Raw genomic sequence first — 27,332 nt, 5'->3', positions numbered from 1 at the left:
GGCTCAGTGGTAGAGCCCCTGCCTAGAATCCCCCAGTGAGGGGCTGGAGGTGGAACTCAGCAATAACACACTTGCCTAGAACCCATCAGAACGCGGTTGGGGCTTGGATCAGTGATGGAGCAAAAGAGATCTATGGAACTGACTAATCCTATCTCTATCCACTCTATCCCCGCCAGAACATCTATGGTGATTTGAATATGGTTGGCCCAGGGAGTGGAACTTGTTGGAGGAAGTATGTCACTGTGAGGGTGGGCATTGAGACCCTCCTCCTAGCTGCTGAGGATGCTGAGTCTTCCAGCGTCTTCAAATCAAAATATAGAACTCTCAGCTCCTCCAGCGCCATGCCTGCCTGGATGCTGCCATGCTTCCTGCCATGATAATGGACTGAACCTCAAGAGATTGTAAACCACCCCCAATTAAATGTTGTCCTTTATAAGAGTTGCCTTGGTCATGGTGTCTCTTCACAGCAATGAAGACCTTAAAACAGCATCCACTAAGATCTAAAGCCAAGCAAAGCTTCTTTCCTCACTAAAGGCTAGGTCCCTGCTTGGAGACAGCCTGTTCCAACCACCCACATGTTTAATTGACACCGAGTCACCCCTAAGGGGTTAATAACAGACTAAAGATGTCAGCCTAACCCAAGCATGTTGACTATTGTGCAATTTTCAGTAACAAGTTAATGTCTTAAAGTGTGGGGAAAATTTAAGAAGCCCGCCACAGCGGCGCAAGCCCCAAAGGGGCTTCCGCCGCCTTGGCGGTCCCACATTAGGGAAGAAGTCTTATGGTTCCAGCGGCCTGAGGGCCTTGGCGGCGGCAGGCCCCAGTAACACGAGGAAGTCCTTAGTTCCAAAAAGGTTTATTGTCATGGCCGATAATAGATGGATCTAGGCGTACCCCCCAGAACTCAGGGCAGTCCCGAGTTATATAGGGAGGGAGAAAGGGGGAGGATTGGGGGAGGATCTGGGGGAGGCATGTTTAATTTGCTCTGCCCTCTGGCCTTCATTAATATGTAAATCCCTAGGGCCTGAGGCCTATAGCCTGGCCTATGTGACTCTATGGTGACTGTTTTTCAGGATCCTGGATGATGGTGGGGACCGAACTCCTGCCGGTTCTCACGCAGAATTCCACGCAGAATCTCGGGGTTCTAGGCACCTGCTCAACCATGACCCAGGATACCCTTACGCAGTCCCACATTAAAGCATCATGGGCAAACACCTCACAGTTAAAGGGCAAGTCTTAGTAATAAAAGATTTGTAGCAGAGCATGGTGACCGAACCTCTAATCTCAGCAAAAGGCAGAAATAGGCAGATATCTTGAGTTTGAGGCCAGCCTGGTCTATACAGCAATTTCCAGGATAGCCAGGGCTTGCCTCCCTTTCCGTGTGTGTGTGTGTGTGTGTGTGTGTGTGTATGTGTGTGCGCACACATGCATTCAATGCCAACCAAACTGCACATGTAGAAGTTAGGAAGACAAGTTGTAGGAGCCAGTTCTTTCTTTCCACAATGTGGGTTCTGGGGTCAAACTTCGGCTTGGCCATCTCACCGGCCAACAAGGATTCTTGACAGAAACCTTGTTAGTCAGCTACAGGAGTCGTATCACTTCCTGTGATCTTTTAGCAGCAGTGTCTCAGAATCTGGCTATGAGACTCCTTAAAATTCTTCTCACCGGGTGGTGGTGGTGGCGGCAGCGGCGGCGGGCGCACGCCTTTAATCTCAGCACTTGGGAGGCAGAGGCAGGCGGATTTCTGAGTTCGAGGCCAGCCTGGTCTACAGAGTGAGTTCCAGGACAGCCAGGGCTATACAGAGAAACCCTGTCTCGAAAAAAAACAAAAACAAAAACAAACAACAACAACAACAACAAAATTCTTCTCTTCCCTCCTCTCTCCAGGGTCTCAAACTATTTAGAATCATCAAACTGGAAAGATCCAGAATACTACCCCTTCACGTTTATAGTTCTTGAACAAGCCGCTGACATTACACATGACTCATTTTCTGCATTCTACACATGAAAAGCAGCATTTTAAAAACATGGTGCTGAGTGGGAGTTAGAAAAATATATAGGCAGGTAGAGAAAGCAGAAACGGCCTTCCTGCCAGGGTTCTTTCCTTTCTTATGAGAAAGGTTGGGAGGACAAATGCCTAGGCAGAATGTTAAGATGAGAGGACCCAGCAGTCTTATAAAGTGCTTAACAGAGCCCTTGTAAGGACTCTCAACTCAGCGAGCGATACGTTAGCCTGCCTCAATAAAGCGCCACTCACACACACACACCTTTGTCTCCCTCCGACAGTCAGTTCTTTGCCTGTCCTACAAATGAACTCAACTAATACCAGAATTTTAGTTGCTGTAGAGGACGGCAAAGATGGGTTAGCACTAAAGAGCATATACTGCTTTTTCAGAGAACCTGAATTTGGGTCCCCAGCACCCACGCAGGGTGGCTCATAACCGCCTGTGACTGAAGCTTCAGGAGATCCAACACTTTGTGTGCGTGCATGTACACACACACATACACACACACACACACACACACACCACACACAATTTAAAAATAAAATCTATGCCAGTATTTTGTTTTAATTTATTTTAAACTGCCTTTGACTCTTGCTTTGGCATTCATAATTTAGCAATCTTGAACAAAGTGACTTCGTTTCTCTGGGTCACCTGTATACGAGGCTCTTCATGGAGATTTAATGACATCATCTGAGCAAAGCCCACCCCCCCTTTCCGCCCCATCCCTCCAAACTGAAGCTCATTATAAGAAGCAGAAGAGTATGGTGGACAAGTTCTGACTGCAGATGCCAGTGATCTCAGAGCTGGTGAGGCAAGCTAACGTAGCTACGAAATCTCCGAGACAGTACACTTCACCCTCCAGCCTGCCCCTGTCCACGGAGGCCGCGTAAGCCTGCGCCCTAGCTTGCTCCAGTCACCCGTAGCTCTCTGAAGCAGGTGGTTTCCACGGAGAGCAATGGTCCACGAACGAACTACATTTCCCAGCATGCACTTCCAGTCAGGGACCCGAGAGCGACTCTCCTGTGAACCTTGTCCGAACCGCTTTAGGAGTATCGGTCCTTAATCTCCATTCATTCAGCCCCTATGTTTCTCTTGCCTAAATGAGTCCGTTACGGTGAACCCCACCATGAGCGGGGCTCCTGCAGGGCTCGTGGAAAGCGTTGGTTCATCCTCTCCGATAGGAGATAAGGTCAAAGGACAGGTTCGTGTAGCCTGGGACAAACCCAAGGCCTCGCAGCTTGGGACTACAACTCCCAGGCGGCATCGCGGAGGCGGCATCCAAACGTCACTGGACACCGCCAAGAGCCCCGGGGGGGAGAGGGACTTAGGGGGCCGACCGGGAGCCGGCTGAGGAGGATGGGGGCCGCCCACCCGTTCCCCGTGTGAGGAGGCCGAGGGGCGCGCCACCCCATCCCGGGGCGGCCGCCCCCGGGGCGCCGCCATCCCCGCCCGGCCCTGCGGTCGTGGCTGGGGATGCGGAGCCGGGGGCCGCCGGTGGAGCTGCGCGGGGTGAGAGGCGCGGGGAGGGGCGGCCGCTTGCTGCCCTCGGCCTCGGCCTCCGCCGGCGGGCCCCGCTCGACCCGGCCCTCCTTGCGCCCCGATATCTCTGGGGACAGGTGAACCTGTCGCCTGTCCTGCACAGCCAAATCCGAGAGGACGGTCTTATCCTTTGAAAAAGGTGGTTTTTTCTGTTTTTTATTTTTATTTTTTTAAAAATTCCTTCGCTCCAGCGGAGGCCCTCCCCCAGCCATGGCCCCCAGGAGACCCCCGGGGTCCGCAGGGACTGTCTCCCATCCCGGCCTCCCGGCCCCGCGCTCGGCATCGCTCGGGCAGCCTGCGTGAAGCGGCCTCCCGCAGCCCCCGGCCCCTCCCCCATGGAGGAGGAGGAGGGGGCGGCGGCCAGAGAGTGGGGCGCGACCCCCGCGGGGCCACTGTGGACCGCCGTGTTCGACTACGAGGCGGTGGGCGACGAGGAGCTGACCCTGCGGAGAGGCGACCGCGTCCAGGTGCTTTCCCAGGACTGTGCGGTGTCCGGAGATGAGGGCTGGTGGACAGGGCAGCTGCCCAGCGGCCGTGTGGGCGTCTTCCCCAGCAACTACGTGACCCCCGCTGCACCCGCCGCACCCACAGACCTCCAGCTGCCGCGGGAGATCCCCTTTCACGAGCTGCAGCTAGAGGAGATCATCGGTGTCGGGGGCTTTGGCAAGGTCTATCGCGCCTTATGGCGTGGAGAGGAAGTAGCGGTCAAGGCCGCCAGGCTGGACCCTGAACGGGACCCGGCAGTGACAGCGGAGCAGGTGCGCCAGGAGGCCCGGCTCTTTGGAGCCCTGCAGCACCCCAACATCATTGCCCTGAGGGGCGCCTGCCTCAGCCCCCCAAACCTCTGCCTGGTGATGGAATATGCTCGGGGAGGTGCATTGAGCAGGGTACTGGCAGGTCGCCGGGTCCCCCCTCATGTGCTGGTCAACTGGGCTGTACAGGTGGCTCGGGGCATGAACTATCTACACAACGATGCCCCTGTACCCATCATTCACCGGGACCTCAAGTCCATCAACAGTAAGTGGTATCCTCTCTCCCAAAACTCATCCGCCGAACCTTGTGAGGCCCAGCCCAGGTGGTTGGAAAGGACAAGGGACACCCAGATGGCAACGTGCAAGGGGCAAGTAGGGGCAGGTGAAGGGGGCTTTGGTTGTATTAATAAGAAAACGGAAGCTCAGAAAGGTTGGAAGACAGACTGACTTTCAGGCTATAGTCGCAGTGGGTCAATGATTGTGTATCCATGGTACTATGACAGTCGCTGTGTTCACTGCCACTTGCAGAGTCTGTCCTCATGATACCCACCACCTGATCACGGCATCAGAGTCTACCAGGCAGAGATAAACAGAAGCTAGCTTAATTGAAGCCTGTCACTACTAACCTTTGTGGCCTTGTCATTGGTAGCGGGGTCGTTCTGTTCCGTGCACTTTTTATGCTGTTTAGTGGCCTTAGAGCTCTGTGTGCAAGCGGTCATTAGTTCTCCGCAGCCCTGCTCCCAACTGTCAAAACCAAAAACGTCTCCAGACACTGCCTTGTGTGGCCTGGGGATAGGGATGGAATGGGGCAAATCAAACCACTCTGGAAGTGCTTCTGGTTCTCCAGCAGACTGCACAGATGAAGGGGCTGGGAGAGTGTGGCTGGTAGAAAACAGGTCCAGGCTGCCTTGCCAGTCACAAGCCCTACAGAGCTGACTGGTTGATTGAGTCAGCAGAGGGCCAGGATGACCCAGAGATGGGAAGGGTCCCTAGAAATCACATCGAGACCAAAAACATCTCCAGGCATCAGCAAATATCAATGGACCTGCTGATGTGTTAGGCTCTCTCCAAGCACCAGGACACCGTGGTTTCTTTCCCTGAGAGTCCTCATAGATGAGACATTTCCTTCTTTCTTTCTAGATCATTCTGGTGTGTGCTAGATCATGCTGTGTGCTAGGTACTCCTAGGTATACAACTGGGAAGACTGCCTCCTTGGCTCTCCCGTTCTTCCTGAGCTTCATTGCACAGCCCTTCATTTTTATCTTTTAAACTGATGGCCTCAGTCTTGCATTTGGTATTTATAAGGCCAGAGCATGTGCACAGGGCCTCCACAGAAACTGAGGGAGGCCTGCACGTTCCCTGCCCTCAAGTGGGTTAGTCTTAACGCAGGAATGTGAGAATCTTCCCTTCGCCTTCAATGCTTACCCCTTAGCAATTCCTTCTTACCTGTTGGCTTACATTTTCATGTTTGTTTGATTCCACTCAACTGTTTTGTATAAGCTTGTTACTAACTGCAGCCTTAGCCCCTAGAAGAGAGGGGCTGAGTGGTCTTCATCCCTTATGCCTGGCATTCATACATCCCACACAGAGTGACCAAGTACTGGTGACCTTCCATGGCCTGTGCCCGGTCTGAGAGACTCAACAAAATAGATTCAGGTGGTCCCTGCCTGGATGGATGCCCACATTCTAGTGTTTCTAAAATGCTGGGTGAGTAGAGGCAGGGCCACTGGCATGAGGGGGAGCCTAGGCCTTCCTCACCCAGAGGATCCGTAGAACATGTCTAATACAACCTGGAGAAGGCGGCTGGGCTCTGAAGGCCTGGGCTCCCTCTGGGGAAGTAATAAACACAGGCTCCTGCAACAGTTCTTACACCCTACCCCAAGAAGTTCCTCATCTGACGCCATTTGTTCTTTGCTTCAATACTTCTTTTGTCTTTAAACATTAATTATGTACTATTGGGGTTGGGAATTCACATTACCATGCACGTGTGGAAGTCAGAGGACAGCCACCAGATGTCGTGTCTCTTCCTCCCCGATGAGAGCTCTGGGGTGGGACTCAGGCCATCAGGTTATAAGTACCTTTACCCGCTCAGCCATCCTGACACCTGGTTTGTTTTAGTTTTGCCAACCTGCTACCTCAGCCTCCCAGGTAATGGAGTTACAGATGTGTACAACCGTGCCTGACTTAGTTTAGTCTTTCTTAAGCATCTACTGTCTTCATCCTTGGCTCTAGGATCATGGAAGACACTAGGGACAGCCGGGTGAGTGGCATGTCTCTACTCCCAGTATCAGGAGGCTGAGGCAAAAGGACTGCCATACGTTTGAGACCAGCCTGAATTACATGATGAGTTCCGGGCTAATCTGGATGACAGTGTAAGATCCTATCTAAATAAATAAATAAATCAGGGCCAAGTCTGATGGCTAGCTGGGCAAAGGTACTTGCTGCCAAGCCTGGCAACTTCAGTTTAATTCCTGGGACATGTCTGGAACAACTCATACACAAGTGCATCATACATATGAAATAGGTAAACCTTTTTTTTTTTTTTTTTTTTTTTTTTTTTAAGGAGAAGAGCGTTGTATTGTAAGCCTTTAATCCCAGTACACAGAAGGCAGAAGGCAGAGGCAGGCAGAGTTCTGTGAGTTCAAGGACAGCCTGGTTTACCTAGTGAGTTTCAGGACAGCCAGGGCTACCTAATGAGATACTGTCTCAAAAAAAAAAAAAAAAAAAAGAAAGAAAAAGAAGAGCAAGAAGAAAACCCTACCCCTCACTAATTTGTAATCTATATATAGTAGACAAGAATAGATGATTGGTTGATGGCTCAATCTACCTATAGGTATGGGGATGACAGATACATATAGATATAGGTATACAGGGTCCATAGCTAGAGGAAAGATAGGAAGAGATACGGAAAAAAAAAAAGGTGGTAAATACTAGTTTTCAGAGGCTACAGAGACCCCGAGGGAATTATGGTGAATTTGTTATATTTGATGGTCAAGAAAGGCAACATCTGGGGGCACAAAAACTGAACATAAAGGAGTCAATCTTATAAAGAGAGATAGGGAAAGCAGGGCAAATGTGAAACGGGAAGAGTGTACCTCTGCGGAGAGATAGTAAACCTGCTGGAACGTGGAGACTGGCATAGAACCGCACTGCTCGGGAGCTGCACCGTGGATGTGGCTGCACCGTGGGTGTGGCTGCACCGTGGATGTGGCTGCACCGTGGATGTGGCTGCACCGTGGGTGTGGCTGCACCGTGGGTGTGGCTGCACCGTGGGTGTGGCTGCACCGTGGGTGTGGCTGCACCGTGGGTGTGGCTACACCGTGGGTGTGGCTGCACCGTGGATGTGGCTGCACCGTGGGTGTGGCTGCACCGTGGATGTGGCTGCACCGTGGATGTGGCTGCACCGTGGGTGTGGCTGCGGATTTGAGGTCAGACTGGACTACAGTGTGAGACAGTCCCTAAACACAGCAAAACCCGGGCCTGGAGGCTGCAGAGACAGCTTGGTGGTTAAGAGCACTGGCTACTCTTGCAGAGAACACGGCTAACACAACTTCAGTTCCCACCACCTACATGATACATCACAAACATCTGTGACTCCAGTTCCAGGGGATTCTCTACTTGATGTCTCTTCAGGCACCAGGCATGCACGTTAGACATGTAAACATACAGGCAAACACATGCATTTATTTTACACACACACACACACATACACACACATATATGTATATCAAGCTGAGGCTGTAGCATGTTCTTAAAGTGCTGCTTTACATTCATGAGGTCTTGGGTTCAATACCCATCACTCAAACATGGCACAAACATGCAAAGCGTAGACCATCTCAGTATTAAGACATTGAGCAAGGACGGCAAAGCTGGTTCAAGTCTTTGTACTGGTATCTAGAGAGCCATATGCTTTTGATCAAGTAACTTCTGTAAAACTTAGTTTGCTAGACAATAAAAATTATGAGTCCAGCTGGGCAGTGGTGGTGCACGCCTGTAATCCCAGCACTTGGGAGGCAGAGGCAGGTGGATTTCTGAGTTCGAGGCCAGCCTGGTCTACAGAGTAAGTTCCAGAACAGCCAGGGCTACACAGAGAAACCCTGTCTCATAAAACCAAAAAAAAAAAAAAAATTATGAGTCCATTCTTAGAAAGGATTTAACCCCAATGAGGACACTAATCATAGCTGTCATCATTGTTAGACGGCACCCCGCCTCCGGTCAGCTAGAACTATTCTGTATGCTTAGTTGTATCAGTCAGGCTTGGTCACAGTGATGCTGCGTAACCAACCGTCCTTAAAATGCACTGTGTGAAAACAACTACTCATTCCTGTCTGTGCTCTTCTAGCTGGACGGGGAGCAAAATGACTTAGCAGGGCTTGGGTAGAGGGGATCCACTCCCAAGTGTCTCCCACCCCCTTTGGATCAGCAGGCTACTTAAAGCACATTATTATGGTGGTGGCAGAATGTCTAAAGGCCAAGATGGTGCCAGAGGCTTCTTTCAGGCTAGGCTTTGAACTGGTCTGTCATATTCATTTCATTCCTTCAGTTTTTAGAGACAAGGTCTTACCTGGGTTGGCCTCCAACGTATTATTCACCTGCCTCAGGCTCCCAAGTTCTGGGATTATGTGCTACCATACCCAACTGTGTCTACCTTTTCCTTTAAAAGGTTTTGGGTGTGTATGTGTTTGTTTTAAATTATGTATATATGTGAGTATATACACGCATGAGTGCAGGTGCCTGCAGAAGTCAGAAGGTGCTGGATCCTGTGAAGCTAGAGTTCCAGGTGACTGTGCAGGTCCTCTGCAGGAGCAGTGCGTGCTCTTAACCACTGAGCTATGTCTCCAGCCCAAAGAGTTATTTTTAATTATGTGCAGGTGTGTGTGTGTGTGTGTGTGTGTGTGTGTGTGTGTGTGTGGATATGTGCATGTGTGAGCGCCAGTTTCTGTGGAGTTTAATAGAGAGCATCAGATCCTCGAGCTGGAGTTACAGGTGGTTGTACCCGTCTGGTGAGAGTGATGAGAATACAGTTTAAGTTGTCTGCAAGATCAGTACACAGTCTTAACGCCGAGCTGTCTCTCCATCCCCTCTTCTTTTTGGCCAGTATTAGTATGAATCTCCCAGAGTTAAAGCCTAGGGCTAAACTCTCTGCCTGGTTAGTGAAAAGAGCAGACTTGTGACGGACTGCCTGACAGAATGAAGAGACAGGGAGGGGTGGCGTTGGCTGTGTTGCAGAAGGCCACCCCTCAGGAAGCCTGGGCATCAGAAGCAAGGAGTCACTTCTGGTGACCAGGGCAGGAAGGAACTGCTCAGAGTGGGGACCCATAATCTATTGAAGAGAAAGAGGAAGGCAGAGGCCTGGGGCACCAAGCTGTCAGGTCTTGATGACCCACCTTTCTTCCTACCCCCAGTCCTAATCCTGGAGGCCATTGAGAACCACAACCTCGCTGACACGGTGCTCAAGATCACAGACTTCGGCCTTGCCCGAGAGTGGCACAAGACGACCAAAATGAGTGCGGCGGGGACCTACGCCTGGATGGCTCCCGAGGTCATCCGCCTCTCCCTCTTCTCCAAAAGCAGCGATGTCTGGAGGTGCTGAGAGGCTGGCGGGTATCCTCAGGGAGAGGGAGAGGAGGAACATTTGTGGGGGACCAGTGACCAAGCAGTCAAGTATTCCTGAGGCTGAAACAAGTCCCAAGTAAAAATTTGTACCTGAATAAAAAAATTTAAGAAAAAAGAGATGTTAGCATTAAAGGGCTCCTGAAACACCTTCCACTGCATAGTCACTGAACGGGGAAGTCGAGGGCCTGAAACACCGTCCACTGCATAGTCACTGAACGGGCAAGTTGAGGACCTGGCTGCAGCCATTCATTCTTCCAGCTACACAGGTGTCTAGAGATACAGCAGTCACCAAGTGTAAGGAGAACCCTTCCTGGTAGCCCATCAACTCAGGAGGCAGAGACAGGATGATTGCAAGTTCAGAGCCTGCCTGGGCAACTTAGAGCTTGTCTCAGAATCACAGTAAGAGGTTGGTGGATGTGGCTCAATGGTAGAACACAAGCCTGGAGTTCATCCTCTTGTGAAGGGCTGGGGGCGTGGCTCAGTGGCAGAGCACCTACCTAGAGTCCCCTGGTGAGGGGCTGGGGTGACCCACTGAGAGCAGACTTGCATAGCTTGTTGTAGTGCCCTGAGTTCAATCCTCAGTAACACAAAATAAAGAAAACCCCTACATCACAGATAGTAACAAAAACCTAAAAGAAACTTGGAAAGTAGAGGGGCTGAGAAGATAGTTCAGTCAGTAAAGTGCTTTCCATGAAAGCCATGGTAGCCTGAGTTTAGTAGCATTCACATAAAAGCTGGACATGGAGATGTGCTGGTAACCCCGGCAGCAGTGAGGAGGCAGACACAGGGGTCCCTGCAGCTTGCTGGCCAGAAGTCTGACCTAATCCACGAGCTACAGATCCCAGTGAGAGAACCTGTCTTAAACAAAACCAAGGCTCGCACATTCCTTTAATCCCAGCATTCGGGAGGCAGAAGCAGGTAGATCTCTGTGAGGCCAGCCTGGTCTTCATAGTGAGCTCCAGTACAACAAAGCCTACACAGAGACTCTGTTTTAAAAACAAACAAACAAAGAAACTCACACAATCCAAGTGGGTAGCTCCGGAGAATGACAGCTGAAGTGTACCCCTGGCCTCCATGTGCATACACATGTGTATACACACTCATATGCAAACAAGCACACACACACATACCACAAAATCAACTTTTAAACAATTGCTAGGTATGGTGGTATACACCTTTAATCCTAGCATCAGACTGCAGAGGCAGGCAGATGGATCTCTGTAAGTGTAGACCAGCCTGGTCCACATAGCCTGTTTCAGGACAGTCAGGGATATGTAGTGAACCTTGTTGGTGTGTGTTTGTTTGTTTGTTTGAAACAAAAGAAAACTGTGAAATAATTGTAAAGATCAGGAAAGTATTTGTGTGTGAAGGTAAATGTAGGTAGGGGTGGACAGGGAGGCACTTCCAAGTTCCAGAACTACTGTGGTAAGCTGAGTTCTAACTGACAAGGAGCTGGCTGAAGGTACTGAGGTGAACAGTTTGCAGGAAGTTCAAATGCAGTAGAGCAAGAAGGGGCCAGAGGAGTGCTGCACAGAGCTGACGCCTGCGGCTGAGAGGCACACTGGCTGTTACTCTTGGGTGCAGGGTGCCAGTCACACCCTGGTGTGCCCACTGACTGTCAGTCCCAGCCAGGTTGCAAATGGTTCAAGTTGCAGAGTAATGTGTTTGAGGCAGAACTAAGACCGGAGTTCCCACAGGCTCCCTAGCTTAGCCGCCGTTTGGTGAAGGTCTAATCACCTTTGTATGAAGTGATCACCTTTTGGGGATCCCAGGTGATATAATGACCCCAACCTCATGGGCTACTTGGATGTATTCCCAAATAAGGAGTCGGTGTTACAGGTCAGGACACGAGGTGTCATGTCTGCCAGCTACCAGTAGCACTCCTCAGTCAGTGTGACAGTCCAGCCGCCCCTGTAGGTTTCCAGGGACATGGGAGTGGAGGCAGCACGCCACCTCCTTTGGAAAACCAGTTATCTTCATGATCCAGAGTGGCTGCTCAGACTCCGGGCTTCACGCCCACATTCCAACCAGGGCGGAGGAGGGGAAAGGAGGTACACCTTGCCATTGAGGATGGCAAGGTGGAACCATGCTAGTTCCTTCTACCTTGAGGCGTTGTACGGATATCTAAGCCTGCCTAGCAGTGTCTGGTCTAGAGTTAAGTACTTTAGACATGGGCAATAGTCCTAACTAGTGTCCGGGTACGTACTGTGGGGACACAAATAAGGGATCAAGGAGGGCTTCCTGGCAGAGGGGGAATGCTCAGTTGAGACTTGAAGGACAAAGTTATAAATCACAAAGGAAGAGGCTGGGTGTTTAGAAGCAGCAGTGTAAGGATCATTGAAGGAGTGCTAAGAAGGATGTGGCCTGCCAGGCATGTACTCAGGAGGCAGAGGCAGAGGACCTTTAGTTTGGGGTCAGTTGAGCATGGGCAATCTAGTGAGCTCCAGGTCAGCCTAGGGTATGGTGAGACCATGTTGTGTTGGCGATGGAGGAAGAGGAGAAGGGGGCTGCTGCTGTCGAAGGCGATGCCTTAGCTCAGTGTTCGAGTGCTCGCCTAGTGTGTATGTGTGAGGTCCGAGATTCAATCTTCAGCATTTTTTAAAGATCTGATTTTAGAGCCTACAAGATGGCTCAGTGGGTAAAAGGTGTTTGCTGCCAAGGTTGATGACCTGGAACCCACATGATGGGAAAGAACCCAGTCCTGTGACTTGTCCTCTGACCTCCATGTGTGAGCCATTCCCCTGCTCCCACAATAAAGCAGTTTTTTAAAAAGACAAAGAAGTGATGACTTCATTAAGAAGATGGCTCTGGGCGTGGTGATACTCCCTTTAACTTCAGCACTCAGGAGGCAGAGGCAGACGGATCTCTGGAAATTCGAGGCCAAGCTATTTGACATAGTAAGTTCCAGGACAGCCAGTAGGCATTTCCCAGTAGGCATTGGGGTTCCACTTTGATTTTGGGTCAGAAAGTAGACAGAAGATGTCAGGAGACAACCCTGTCCACCTTTTGAAGAACAAGCCCATGAAGCTCAAATCAGGCTCCTTGGCCTCATTAGCTAGGCCGGAAATAGGATCAAGGGAGGGCTGGAATACAGGAGAAGACTGGGGTGGACTGTGGCATCACCCTCCCTCTCCCCGCCTGCAGCTTCGGGGTTCTTCTTTGGGAGCTGCTGACCGGGGAGGTCCCTTACCGAGAAATCGACGCCTTGGCCGTGGCTTACGGTGTGGCTATGAACAAGCTGACGCTACCCATCCCCTCCACGTGCCCCGAGCCCTTTGCCCGCCTACTGGAGGGTGAGCCAGGGCCCTGTGGAGAGGGTAGGCTCAGCTTTGGGGACAGGGTCCCTTGGGCCACACCTCTCCCCTTTATACCATCCTTGCATTCCAGTGGGCCCAGGAATGGGGGAGAAGGCTCTGGAGCCCAAGCAGCCAATGGGTGTCATGCCTATCATTGACGCCATGACTCCCAGACCCGTTTCCTGCCCAGAGCCAGAGCTCCCGAGGGCATCTGGTACTGGGGTCCCTGTCTAAACCTGGATCCCTCCGAGCAGGTCCTGGGGTTCCTTCCCATTGCTCCCCTTGTCATGTGGACAGGAACTTAGCTATGTCAGTGCCTTACCCTGAGCATGGACGCTGACCCTTGCCCATTCTCCCTCCCCTCCCCAGAATGCTGGGACCCAGACCCTCATGGGCGACCAGATTTTGGCAGCATCCTGAGGCAACTGGAGGTCATCGAGCAGTCAGCCCTGTTCCAGATGCCGCTGGAGTCCTTCCACTCACTGCAGGAAGACTGGAAGCTGGAGATTCAGCATATGTTTGATGACCTTCGGACCAAGGAGAAGGTGAAGGCAGGAGACAAGGCTGGGGTGGAGATCCCAGCTCTGATGCCTCGGGCAGTTCAGAATCCCTTTCCCTGAACCCTGCCCGTCCTCCTTGGGTCCATGCAGGGTGTTTTTGCATGTTAAGCTCTCTGTTGGCAGAATGATGAGAAAAAGGCCCCCTGTACTGAAGTACTCACAGGTGATACTGCATGTTATAAGGATGAGAACATAGATTAAGAGAGAGTAAAAGAAAAGGAACAGACTAGCAAGGTGTTGGTGACTGCCAAAGCCCGATAATGGGTGCGAGGGTGTTGTTCTCTGCTTTGGGGCGTGTCTGAAGTTTTCCACTACTCTTTTTTTTTTAGATTTATTTATTTATTTATTTATTTTTTATTTTTTTGGTTTTTCGAGACAGGGTTTCTCTGTGTAGCCCTGGCTGTCCTGGAACTCGCTCTGTAGACCAGGCTGGCCTCGAACTCAGAAATCCGCCTGCCTCTGCCTCCCAAGTGCTGGGATTAAAGGCATGTGCCACCACCGCCCGGCTAAAGATCTATTTATTTATTTTATGTATGTGAGTACACCGTAGCTATCTTCATGCACACCAGAAGGTGGCATCGGATCCCATTACAGATGGTTGTGAGCCACCATGTGATTCCTGGGAACTGAACTCAGGACCTCTGGCAGAGCAGTCAGTGCTTTTAACCCCTGAGCCATCTGGAGAGATGCCCCTACTCTTTGCTTTTGTGTTTGCTTGTTTACTAAAGGGCAATCTACTTAACAAACCGAAGAGCTGACGCCTGCATCAAGACGAGGGGCGTGGCGTGGGCATAGAACGATTGCCTAAACCTCTAAACCTTGGATTACATCATAGCACAGCATAAACCAGGCACGGTGGTGTGTGTTGCCCTCCACTGTGTAGTGAGTTGAAGACCAGGCTAGGTTTCATGAGACCCTGTCTGAAAGAAAGAAAGGAAAGGAAAGAGGAAAAAGCACCCTTTTGGCCCTAATTTAGTCCCTGTTATGCCATTCGTCTTAGCTAGTTAAGTCCAAACTGGAGGCATGTGAACCCAGACCCTGATGCCCACAAGACCCAGCTATCCTGGGTCGACCCCAGCAGCTAAGCCCTACCTACGGCCCGCCTACCTCCTCCCACCAGGAGTTGCGCAGCCGGGAAGAGGAGCTGTTGCGGGCCGCGCAGGAGCAGCGTTTTCAGGAAGAGCAGCTGCGGCGTCGGGAGCAGGAGCTGGCCGAGCGCGAGATGGACATCGTGGAACGAGAGCTGCACCTGCTCATGAGCCAGCTGAGCCAGGAGAAGCCCAGGGTCCGCAAACGCAAGGGCAACTTCAAGCGCAGCCGCTTGCTCAAGCTCCGAGAAGGCGGCAGCCACATCAGCCTGCCCTCCGGTACCTCCCGCTTCCCTGAGCGCCCCCCAGAAACTTTTTGGGGGCGGGGTATGTCTCCACAGAGGGTCGCTTGATTCATGTGGATAATTGTGCATGCTTGGCATGGTTGTTTTCTTACTGAGCTACGCCCTCGGCACCTAAAGGTTTTTCTCCTGTTGCAAGTGTATCCATCCCTTAGAGAAGATGAGCCATAGAGCCAGGGATGGTAGCTCCCATGGGTCGTCCCAGCATCCATCCTGAGACTGAGGCAGGAGGACTACCACCAGCTCGAGGTCAGACTGGCCCACCCTGGATCCCAGTTGAAACAAAACAAAAGACTGGTTCCCTACCTGACACAGAAACCACAGAGCCAGGCCGGCCACAGGACCAGCCAGTAGAGATAGAGCCACGTGCAGAACGTTAGCTATTCTGGCAGCCACGTTGAAAAAATGAAAAGAAGCCAGGCCTGCTGGCGCATGCCTTAATCCTATCACTTGGGAAGTGGGAGCAGGAGGATTAGGAGTTCAAGGCCGTCTTCCTTGTATAACAAGTGAAAGATCAGACTATATGACACTATCTCAAATCACAACACAAAAGAAACTGTGAGACAGTAGGTATGTTTTATTCAGCCCAATATATCTATGTAAGCAATACCAAAAAAAAAAAACAAAACAAAAAATTCCACTAAGATATGTTATGTTCTTGCTTTCACACTGAATCATTGAGATCCAGTGTGTTTTATATTTATAGCACATCTTGATCTAAGTGTTAAGTTTCCATGTCAGGCATAATGGTGCCTGCCTGTAATACCAGCACTGGGGAGGCAGAGGTCGGTGGCTGGTTTCAGAACAGCCTCAGATACAGAGTTCAGGGCCAGTCAGAGCTACATGGGGAAACCTTATCCAGAAATAACACAGGTAATGGGGCCGTGGCTCTGAGAGGGCCAGGCTTGCAGGCAGAGCACTGCCTAGCACCCTAACAGCTGCAGAGCACTGGGGTACGCTCTCCAGCACGCCTCCCCCCAAACTGATCTGGGGGACTGGGCATGTAGTTCAGTGTTTGGACACTTGCCTAGCATGCAAAGGCTTGACCTCTGACACTGCAAATATTCATGTGTTTTTAAACGTATACTAAGGTTTTATGAAGACTGAGGTAGATGGAAGTAGAGTCAGCTGCCTAGTGTGTGTCCAGCATCCTTAGTGCCTCCAACAACCAGATGTAGTATCTTCTTTAAACTTTGTCAAAAGTAAATATTAAGTTCCCCTCCTGCAGTTGCCCCAAGTCCTCATGGTCACATAAAACTTAACTGTGGCAGTGGTGCAGTCTCAGGCCTGGGTTCTTGGTCAAGCACAGTTTGGACCTCTCTAAGTTTATTCATTCAGGAAGAGCCTAAGATTCTCATTTCTAAGAGGATTCTGGCAGCCCTGGGTGCTGACGGGGGTGGGGAGCATCTTTGAGATCCCGTGCATGAAGCAGTGACCACACCTGCCATCCCCTCTTTCTAAGAGGGCATCTCCCTTTGCTTACCACAATGCAGTACTTACTAATGCCTCTTTCTTTCAGGATTTGAACATAAGATCACCGTCCAGGCCTCCCCCACCCTGGACAAGAGGAAAGGATCCGATGGGGCCAGCCCTCCTGCCAGCCCCAGCATCATTCCCCGGCTGAGGGCTATTCGCTGTGAGTATACACAAGGCCCTCACAGTCAGTCAGCAAACCTCAGCACAGTGCTGTCATCTCTGGTTCTCACCAGGGGCAGGTGGCAAAAATACATCAACAACGAGGTCATTTCTAGGAAGGGAAGAAAAGACAGCGGTGCTGGGAGTGTGCATAGCTTGATGGTAGAGGCTCTAACTATATTTTGTCCCCAGCACCAAAAATTGAGAGGTGGGGAGTATTAGGGTTCTCCAGAGAGATTACATCAGTAGAATACATGGCCATGCTTTAAGACGGTTTGGTCACAGAGTTCACACCCTCAGCTGTATGGCCTGTTCTGGAAGCTGGGGGCACAGGAAAACTGCTACCTACTTCACACCAAGTCCAACTTAAGAGGACCTGAAGATGGTGGTTTCAAAACCAGAAACCCTTCTGCCTCTTTGTCCTGTTTGAGCTTGCAATGGGCTGAGCAAAGCCACTCTCATGGGAGACAGTGGACCCTTTACTGTTCATCCAAACGCATGTCTTTCCCAGAGCCACCCTTGCACATGCAAAATTAGGAGTTTAGCAGCTTCTGGGAACCCTCAGCCCAGGAAAGTGGATATCACAAAAGGCTGATGCTACCCAGCTCGGGGCCTGAGGCGAGGTCTGCCAGTGCCCTTGGAGGTTATGAGTGTGCATGCCCCTGGCAGAAGGCACAACAAAGACTAGGGAGAAAATGCCTAGGGAGAAGGGCAGCACAGTTTTAGCCCAGAGGCCTGCTCGGCAGAGCAAAGAAGGACGGGCTATTTTATGGAAAGAGGGCTACAGGGCCAGGACATACAGACATGGAGACACAGTCTGACTGATTTTTTAAAAACTTTATTATTTAACAAAAATGTTTTTATTATTTATTTTTATTTCTTGGGTATGAGTGTTTTGCCTGCTTCTCTGACCGTACACCATGTGTATACAGTGCCCGAGGAAGCCAGAAGAGGGAGTCAGATTCTCCCAGAACTGCAGTTACAGATAGCTTCAAGCTGCCGTGTGGGTGCTGACAGCCAAACCCTCTTTGAAAGCAGCCTTTGAGAGTATTCTTACCCCCTGAGCTGTCTCTCCGGCCATGATTTTTAAAAAAATGTTTGACAATACTCAAGGCCTCATGGCATTATATGTGCAAAGCGTGTGTTCTATTGTTGAGCTTTGCCCCGCCCTTGCTGCAGCTTTGAGTGTGTGTGTGTGTGTGTGTGTGTGTGTGTGTGTGTAGAGGTATGCCTGTGTCTATGCAGAGGGGTGAGATGGGAAATAGGTGATTTACCTTAAAAGTTGACTTGAGAATAAAGGGTAAAACCAGTTCTTCATGCTGGATCAACCCTTCTGTTCTTCATGTATCCAGATACTTAGGGGTACACTTGAATGGAGCCATCAAGATTTAGCTGTTACCAGGGTTGGAGATGTGTATACTATTTAAAGATGGGAAGTACAGGGAGCCTGGCATAGGTGCGTGCTTTGGAGGTGTGTGCGTAGTCCATGCAGGAGAGGGAGCGGGGCTGCTGTCCTCCCAAGGACAAACCCCAAACTACTAACCTTTTCCTTTACATGCCTGTCTCATGGTCTCATGTAGCCCAGGCTGGTCTGCAACTGTGTAGCTAAGGATGACCTTGAACTCCTAAATTCCTGGATCCTTCTCCCTCTACCTCTCTGGTTCTGAATTACAGGCATGTGTCACAACACCCAGTTTATGCAGTGCTGGGGAAACCCAGGGATTCTGTTTAAGAGGCAAACACTCTACAAACTAGCTTCCTTCTCAGCCTTTTGTTTTCATTTTGAGATAGCCTCACTCTGTCTCCCAGGTTAGACTATAACTCATTGTTTTTATTACATTTGTAACTGTATGTGGTTGCATGTGCGTGGGTGCACTTGTGCAGTGGGTGCGTGTGACGGTCAGAAGACAACTTGGAGGCAGGTGTGTCTGTCCATACAGCGGTAACAGACTTTAGAGCCAGAGTGCATTCGGGAGCATGGAGGAACAGAACCTCAGTCTCCAGAACTCGGGGCTGTGCCGCCCAGAGCGAAGCTGAAGGCTTAGGTAGGGGAGGGGGACACAGGGGTCAGGAGCCGACTAGGAAAGGCTCCAGAAGGAGCCTGTTGCCTTGTTGAGTTAGGCCATGCCCAACAGGAGCCCTCAGAACGGTCGATGGGCTGACAGGGCCTCTCCGTGACTCTCTGTCACTCCTCTCCGTGCAGTGACTCCCATGGACTGTGGTGGCAGCAGTGGCAGTGGGACGTGGAGCCGCAGTGGGCCACCGAAGAAGGAAGAACTGGTTGGGGGCAAGAAGAAAGGCAGGACATGGGGCCCCAGTTCCACTTTGCAAAAGGAGCGGGCTGGAGGAGAGGAGAGGTACGGGTGTCTAGCTGCCTACCTGCCCCTGTACCTGCCTGACCCTGGCCCTGACCCTGTCTCCCTGTGCCCCTGCAGGCTCAAGGCCCTGGGGGAAGGAAGCAAGCAGTGGTCCTCGAGCGCCCCCAACCTGGGCAAATCCCCCAAGCATACCCCCATGGCCCCGGGCTTCGCCAGCCTCAATGAGATGGGTAAGAGAGTGTGGGCGCTCTGGGGAGTGGTGGGCACAGGAGAAACCCAGGCCGAGGGTATGTCACTCAGACCTAGGCAACACATGCCCAGAAGAGATAGCAGCTACTGGCCTGGAGATTGGCACACATTTTCAGAAGCAAGGCTTTGGAGAAAGAGATTTGAGGACGACAGTGGCAGCTAGAGAGTGGCGGTGGGTGGGGTGGGTGTGCTATTATTGGAGATCATTGGAGGAAGCCCTTGCCACCAGTTCTAGGGGAAGAGGAGGAAAGGCAGGCTCAGCTGAGTGACCGACCTCTCTGATTGCAGAAGAATTTGCGGAGGCAGATGAAGACAACAGCGTGCCCCCTTCCCCTTACTCCACCCCGTCCTACCTCAAGGTGCCTCTGCCCGCTGAGCCCTCTCCTTGTGTTCAGGCACCTTGGGAGCCCCCGGCTGCGACCCCCTCCCGGCCAGGACACGGAGCTCGTAGGCGCTGTGACCTGGCACTGCTGGGCTGCGCCACACTGCTGAGTGCGGTGGGCCTGGGCGCCGACGTGGCCGAGGCACGGGCTGGGGACGGTGAGGAGCAGCGGCGCTGGCTGGACGGTCTCTTCTTCCCGCGCCCTGGCCGCTTCCCTCGGGGTCTCAGCCCAACCGGGCGCCCCGGAGGCCGCCGGGAAGACACAGTCCCAGGCTTGGGCCTGGCACCCTCGGCCACCCTGGTGTCACTATCCTCTGTATCTGATTGTAACTCTACGCGCTCATTGCTGCGCTCTGACAGTGACGAGGCTGCCCCCACCGTGCCCTCCCCGCCGCCCTCTCCGATGGCGCCCTCACCGAGCACCAATCCTCTTGTGGACGTGGAGCTGGAGAGCTTCAAGAAAGACCCCCGACAGTCGCTCACGCCCACCCACGTCACTGCCGCCCACGCTGTGAGCCGTGGACATAGGCGGACGCCATCGGATGGGGCTCTGAGACAGCGGGAGCCTCCGGAGCTCACCAACCACGGTGAGTGGGGCCGGTACAAGGATCTTTCACAGGCTACTGACCTCTCCTTCCGGGCATCCCCTGCCGTCATTGCGGGGGGGGGGGATATTGTGAGGCTTGGGGATGCCTGAGACATGATAAATGGGGGGGGGGGGGAACAATATCATGTCTGCAAGGACAGAGTAGGTGACTTGATGGCAAGTGGAAGCATTGGTAGCTCTCAGCACTGTCCTCTCTCTGCTTATTAGCCAGCAATATGGTCAGGATGGCATGGTCAGGAATTACTTGTGCCCTATAGGCCCCAGGTTCTGGTTTACAGCTACTGTGATCAGGTTCGAATCTCTCTGCCCCAGCAAGGTGCTGTTGTGATCACTTCAGAGATGCAGGCACGAACTGCGAGTAGTGGCATACACTTGTGAACCCAGGACTCAGGATTAGGAATTTATGGTCATCCTGGGCCACATCCAGAGTTTGGGACCAGCCTTGGCTACATGCCATTCTGTCCCTAAGAAAATGAACATGGAAAAATGAGCTGGGGTGCAGCCCCTTTGGTAGAATGATTGTCTAACATGTTGGGTGTGACCCCGACACCACATAACACACTTCTACAACCCCGTGCTCTGGAGTTCAAGGTCATCGTCTGCTACACAGAGTCCCAGGCCAGCCTGTCACATTTTCAAAGTCTTCCAGAAGAGTGAGCCATTGGAGGCCGTGAGAGCTACCCAGGGGCCGAGTACAGGGCTGTAATGGCTGTGGCCGCTAGAATCCAGGCATAGCGGGATCGGAAGAGTGTTCAAGAGAAGCCGGTAACCACTTTCCAAGGATGAGTATTGACGTAGAAATGGCCCCTTTACCCCAACCCCTCATCACATGTGATCCTCTTTCCCTAGGTCCTCGAGACCCCCTGGACTTCCCTCGACTGCCCGACCCCCAGGCCCTGTTCCCCACCCGACGCCGGCCCCTGGAGTTCCCTGGTCGCCCCACCACCCTCACCTTTGCCCCAAGACCCCGGCCAGCTGCCAGCCGCCCCCGTCTGGACCCCTGGAAACTGGTCTCCTTTGGCCGGACACTCAGCATCTCGCCTCCAAGCAGGCCCGACACTCCAGAGAGCCCTGGGCCCCCCAGCGTGCAGCCCACGCTGCTGGACATGGACATGGAGGGCCAGAGCCAGGACAGTACCGTGCCCCTGTGTGGGGCCTACGGCTCTCACTGAGACCTGCCCACCGCCACCCGCCTGGGCAGCCATGAATGTAGCGCCCCAGGCCCCGCCACAGCCCACCATTTGCCAAGGTGGGGGAGGCCCTGGGCAGGATACTCACTCTATTTATTGGGGAAGGCGGGAGGGGAGGACACTTAATTTATTCCTTTGTACCCCAGGTTGTAGAGCTCTGGGCCCAACCTGCTGTGGGGAGAGGGTGGGCAGGGATACTCAGGGACAGGACATTGTGGGGGGATTTGGCACAAAACACAGCATTAAAGGTAACCCCTGCCCCCTACCAAGTTTGCCTGTGTGTGTTTCCCCAGCCTGGACCCTGATACTGACTTACCCCACAATGGGACACCCTTAAACCCTACATTTCCTCCCTGGGCCTCTGGATTCCTGACGAAGTGACACCTAGGTCACTCCTAGAGCCGCTCCTTCATCCCCGCAATAAGATCACACAAAGGAGACACCGGTGGCAGGTGCTTTACCAGTAAACAGGAGTCACACGAGTCGGGGAAGTTCCCCGGTGAGGTTGGAGGGAATAGGGTAGAGGCTGCCCCTTGGCCTCAGCCCATGACATTCCGAGCTGGGCCTCCAGTGCCACCGTCACTGTCTTCCCTCTGGAGGCTGCACCGGTTCATCTTCAGCTGAGTCAGCTGAATGTAGCGAAGAACATTGGTGTCTGCGGGGGAGGGACAGGAACATTGTCTGGGTGTCCAGAGACAGCAGCCGACGGCCTCAGGACAGTCAGTGACGGCACTCCCAGCACCTCAGCTGTCCCAGCCTCCCAGAGACACTTCACACCTCCCACCTCACACGTGCAGCAGCGGTCTGCCGAGAGGCTCCTCTCACCTCCACTCCTCCCCAAGTGACAACTGTTCTCACCAAACCACACGGGAAAGCTAATCTTGCCTCTGCTCCCACAGCCTCGCATCTGGCGCCTGCCGTGTTCCCTCCTCATGGGCTTGTGTCATGTCTACGCACACACGTGGACACACGGGTACCCTGACCGTTCTCCCCAAGGGCAGAGAAGCTTTATGAGCAGATGAGTGACGGGAAACAGTGACTGAGGAGCAGAATGTGACTGGGAGGGAGTGAAGGAATACGGGTGTGGGGGAGAAGTATTCAAGGCCGTTGTGGGTGAGTGGACAGGGGCACGGATGGGGCAAGGCCTTGGGGATGTAGCCTAGTTGGTAGAGAGCTTGCCTCGCATGCATGAGGCCCTGGGTTCAATTCCCACTGATGAGAACTGGCTGGGGGAATGTCAGAGGAACAGTACCTTTGGGGAAGGTGGACCGATGATGGATGGGTGTGTGAAGAGTCTTAGGTAGCTAGAGAGAGTTTGTCCAGAGCACTTCCCTGGGGTAGCTTGGCTCTGCCCTGGTCCTCGTGCCTTGGTTTCCTCTGGTCTAACCTCCTGCCCAGCCCAGCCCAGCCGTGCCACTCACCTGTGGGCTCTCGGCTGCGGGCTTCCTGTAGGTAGCGCAGCGCACGCGCATAATCACCCAGGTGGTAGAAGGCAATGCCGGCACGATAGGTGGCCTTGAAGTTGCCCTGCTGTTTCTCCAGCACCTTGAGACAGTACTCACGGACGCGTTCATAGTTCACCAGCTCCGACTGCAGGAGGCAAGCTGTGGGGGTGCGGAGACCCTGTAGTCTCAGACACAGCCTGCATCCCCTAGGATCCACATGACCTCGAATAACCTGGCCTTTTCCCCTGGGTCTAAGGGATTGCTCTGGCCACCAGAGGACACTAATCGGCTAGCCCATTAGTATAAGACCTATCTGCGCCGCCGCTAGAGGGCGCAGGACAGACAAGTCTGAAGCAATTAGCAGGAGGTTTCCCAAGCAATTGCAGAAGTGAGGGTCCAAGAACGAAATAGCCAGTGCAGGGTAAGCCTTTCTAACCTTGGCTCATGCGTGGCAAACCGGGGCGGAGGCGGGGAGAATTAGGCAGGGAAGTGGGGCTTAGAAGACCAAGTCCAGAGCCCGTTTCACTATCCAAGCACGTTTACTCCATCCAAGAAGCACTGTTCATCTACTCCCAACTCCTGTCCTCATCAACTTCTGAAGTCTTCCCCGCCAGACCACATCCCCGACTCCTTTAACTTCCGGCCACCACCCCCAGGCCGTAGGGCCTCCTGATTGCCCCTCACCACCCACCCGTCTCACCCGGGTCCTCTGTGCCCCACCCCAACCCCCGACGTCCCCGTACCAGTGAGGGAATCGTAACATTCAACCTCTGTGTTCTCCACCAGGCGACGCTGCTCCTCGCTGAGGCGGGCGGGCCCCGGGCTGGTGGTGGGACCGGGGGAGGGGGCGGGCAGACCGCCAGGGCGGGCCCCCTGAGCCGCCTTCAGCTGCAGCAGTGCCCGGTGGTACTTGCCAATGGCTTCTCGGAACTTCTTCTCTCGGTAGCAACGTTGACCCTCCGCCTTGAACGCCACGGCAGCCCGCAGGCTGCTGTCGAGCGCCGCGGCCAGGCCCCCAGACGGCTCTGGGGCAGGACCCGACCGAGCAGAGCCATGGCGAGGCGCTGAGCCCGGGCCCGGCGGGGAAAGGGCGGGAGGCGGGCGAGGTGGAGGCTCCGGGGCAGCGCTGAGCATCAGCACCGGGGACAGCGCGCCGCGCTGCATTGTGGGAAACTCCTGCGGCCGCCGCTGCAGCTACCGCATCGCCCCCCGCGGGGCCGGTCCCCACCCTTTCTCCGCCCCCACATCTCCGGCTGCCGTCTCCGGCTGCCCCCTATGGGTCTAGAAAAACCCCTCCAAACCCCCTCGCTCACCCCCAAATCTGCCTGGGTCTACTTGTTCTGGCGCCTTTCCCTTGTTCCCACAGTCCTTACCCTCCCACCAGCCTGCATGCTCTCCTCGAGATTTCTAGAAGAAAAAGGCTGAGCGGGCAGACATCAGTTTTGTGGAAAGCTGGTTTTCAGCTCACTAGTCATTTGGCATCTTGGATAAGAATACAGGACAGGGAATCAAGCTGCCCGGATTCAGACACTGGTTTCTCACTACTGTAGGATTCGGACAGTCCCCTCAAATTACCAATAGTACTGTAGTGCAGGACAGTAATACACACGTAGGAATAGATTCTTTACATAACACACAAATAGCCATTGCTCAATTTCTGTTCTGGGGGGTGATGGGCCATGGTAAAAAAAAAGGGGGGGGAGCCAAGCGGGGTAGCACCTGCATGTAATCACACTCGGACATCTGAGGCAGGAGGGTGTAAAGTTTGAAGCTAATATGGTGCTAAAGAGAAAATTCCAGACCAGGCATGGGCTACAAAGAAAAGGTAGGTGTGGGAGTAAGGAGAAGGGAAAAGGAGAGAGGAAGAATTATTTAGCTATAGCCACATCCCCTAGGATCACAGTCTAGTGGGGAGACGGATCTGTGACAGCCCAAAGTGGGTGATCCTGGGACGCACAGGAGAAGGGTCATGGCTAAGATGGAGAAATCCAGAGGAGACATCTGCACTAGGTTGAAGTGGGACTGGGGACTCCCTGGAGGAAGGGTAACTCTGCAACCTGGCCACTCTGTCCCTTGCCTTCATTCATTTCCAGAAAAGCCAGTGAGGAGGTGACCACGGTCCCCACAGACTACCCAGAACCACCAGTACAATAAGGACAACCAAGGAGATGTAGCTGGGCTGTGGTGGATTACAGGCCTGTGATCCTGGCACTCAGGAGACAGAGGCAGGCAAAACTCTGTGGTTTCCAGGCCAGCCACAACTACACAGTGACACCCTGACTTAAAAAAGAAGGGAGAAAGGAAAGAAATTCTTTCATTATCAGCCAGCAATGTAGTTCAGTAGGTGAAAGCAGTAACCACCAAAACCTGACAGCGTGAGTTCCATCTGTAGAGCCAGCTCCTGAAGGTGGTCCTCTGACCCCTCCTACATATATACCCGCACACACACATAAGCACACACACAAACAAATAAAAAATGTAAATTTAAAATCCTCTCTGAGTTTCTTTTCAGGATACTCATATGCAGGCAAAACCAAACAAAACCACAACAACAAAAGGGCAGGGGGGCTGGAGAGATGGCTCTGTCATTAAGAGCACTGGATGCTCTTCCAGGGGACCTGGGTTCAATTCCCAGCATCCACATGGCAGCTCACAACTGTCTGTAACTCCAGTTCAAGGGGTTCTGACACCTCACACAGAGATATATGCAGTCAAAAACACCAGTGCACATAACATAAAAATAGATAGTTTAAAAAGGCCAACTTCACTATTTGTTGAGGGTGACCTTCCACTTCAGATCCTCCTGTTTCTACTTTTCCAGTGTTGGCATTACAGGTACATATCCCCATGCCTGGAGCTTATGCAACACTAGAGATCTGATCCAAGGCTTTGTGTACCAACTGAACTGTATTCCAGCCCTCAACTAGGAAACACTGTCCCAGGCTGATGACCTTCACAGGCCTGCAGAGGTGGTGCTACAATCAATGAAAAGTATCAAGTTAGGGGTTGACGAGAGGGCTCAGGGTTAGCGCTTCCCGAGTTTGCAGAGCGGTTGAATGCAGTTCCTAGGAGACACATGGTGTGTGACAACCGCATGTAACTTCAGTCCCAGGGAATCCAGCGTTCTCTTCTGGCCTCAGAAAGCACCTGCATTTACATGGTGCACACAAACTCACTCAGACACACAAGAATAAATCTATCCTTTATAACATTGAATTATCCAAGAGTGTGACACATGCTTGTGAACCCAGAACCCAGGGAGCGAAGGCAAGAAAACTGAATTTGAGGCTAGCCTGGGCTACTTAGTAAGACCCTATATCATGCATATATGATGCACACATATATGATGTGTGCATACGTGTATATTACTAGTATTTATGGAATCATACATCTTCAATCAGTTTTACAAAATTTGCAAAGCCAGCAAACCAGGTTGAGGCAGTGCTCTTCGTAAATAGGGCGGGGCCGGTTTATTCACCTTTCCCATCCTCAACAGTTTCTTCCCACCTCTGAAAACAATTCCAGTTTTTTGTTTTTGTTTTTGGTTCCTGAAGAGCAGCCCTCAGGAAACCCGCCAGCGCCCCCTGGCGGAAGAGGTTAGAATTTGCCTCGTCCTTTCTTTAAGAGGTTTGCTGAGATTATCCAATCAGAGGAATAATAGGACCCAGGAAGCAACCAGTCAAAATCGAGTGCGGGGCTGAAATTAGACCAATAAGGATGAAGGGCTCGCCAAATAACAGAAACACGTTTTGTTGAATTAAAAACTACCAAGGTACTTTGGGGTTTTGGTTGTTTTGTTTTTTATTCTATTTATGTCTTTATTTGAGTCGGGATGGAGCTCCAGGAGGTGCGGGATGCAGGATGCGAAGCAAACGAGTGGTCGCCTAACTAGTTCCCTGAGGCTAAGGGCCCCCCCCGGCGGGGCGGGGCGCGGCGGGGCGGGGCGGGGCGGGGCGGGGCTAGACGCGTAGCGCGGGCTTTGCACAGCTCCAGGGGCTCCAGTTCCAGGGAACTCCGTGGAGAAAAATGGGAAAGTGAAGCAGGAAAGGGAACTAGAGGTTTGAGCTAAAAAGACAGATTAATATAAATCCCTGCGTGGCTTGGGCAGGTTGGGACTAGAGGATACCAAGGAAGGGCAGCCACACCGCATTCTTCTCTAAGGATGCGACTAGAGGGAGCCAGAATCCAAGGGGAGGCAAAGTGGAACTGAGTGTGTGTGGACACTTACCCTACTCTAAGTATTGGAAGAAGGGAGGATTGCAGGGGGGCAGAACCTGAGGCTTCCAGCTTGTTTCACTAAAGCCACGCCCCCAGCCCCTCACTGGGGGATTCTAGGCAGGGGCTCTA

The 27,332-nt window shown here is 52.5% G+C and overlaps 2 protein-coding genes across 2 annotated transcripts; one reads left to right on the top strand and one right to left on the bottom strand.

Annotated features, from left to right (window-relative positions):
- Nucleotides 1-3,323: 3,323 nt before the first annotated feature.
- Nucleotides 3,324-21,809, top strand: Map3k10 (mitogen-activated protein kinase kinase kinase 10). Its single transcript, XM_028781635.1, has 10 exons — nt 3,324-4,562; nt 9,703-9,883; nt 13,058-13,206; nt 13,579-13,754; nt 14,890-15,136; nt 16,679-16,795; nt 18,998-19,151; nt 19,230-19,342; nt 19,650-20,330; nt 21,200-21,809. Exons 1-10 carry the CDS (start codon nt 3,881-3,883, stop codon nt 21,520-21,522), a joined length of 2,823 nt encoding a protein of 940 aa, XP_028637468.1. The 5' UTR covers nt 3,324-3,880; the 3' UTR covers nt 21,523-21,809.
- A 171-nt stretch (nt 21,810-21,980) lies between these two features.
- Ttc9b (tetratricopeptide repeat domain 9B) lies at nt 21,981-24,159 on the bottom strand. The gene is made up of 3 exons (XM_028781641.1): nt 23,729-24,159; nt 22,962-23,144; nt 21,981-22,195 (listed from the first exon to the last, which is right to left on the bottom strand). Exons 1-3 carry the CDS (start codon nt 24,147-24,149, stop codon nt 22,080-22,082), a joined length of 720 nt encoding a protein of 239 aa, XP_028637474.1. The 5' UTR covers nt 24,150-24,159; the 3' UTR covers nt 21,981-22,079.
- Nucleotides 24,160-27,332: the final 3,173 nt, after the last annotated feature.

Source organism: Grammomys surdaster, unplaced genomic scaffold (assembly GCF_004785775.1).
Source record: "Grammomys surdaster isolate TR1022 unplaced genomic scaffold, NIH_TR_1.0 485, whole genome shotgun sequence".
NCBI classification, from domain to species: Eukaryota; Metazoa; Chordata; class Mammalia; order Rodentia; family Muridae; genus Grammomys; species Grammomys surdaster.
This window is presented reverse-complemented; position numbering and strand designations above follow the sequence as displayed.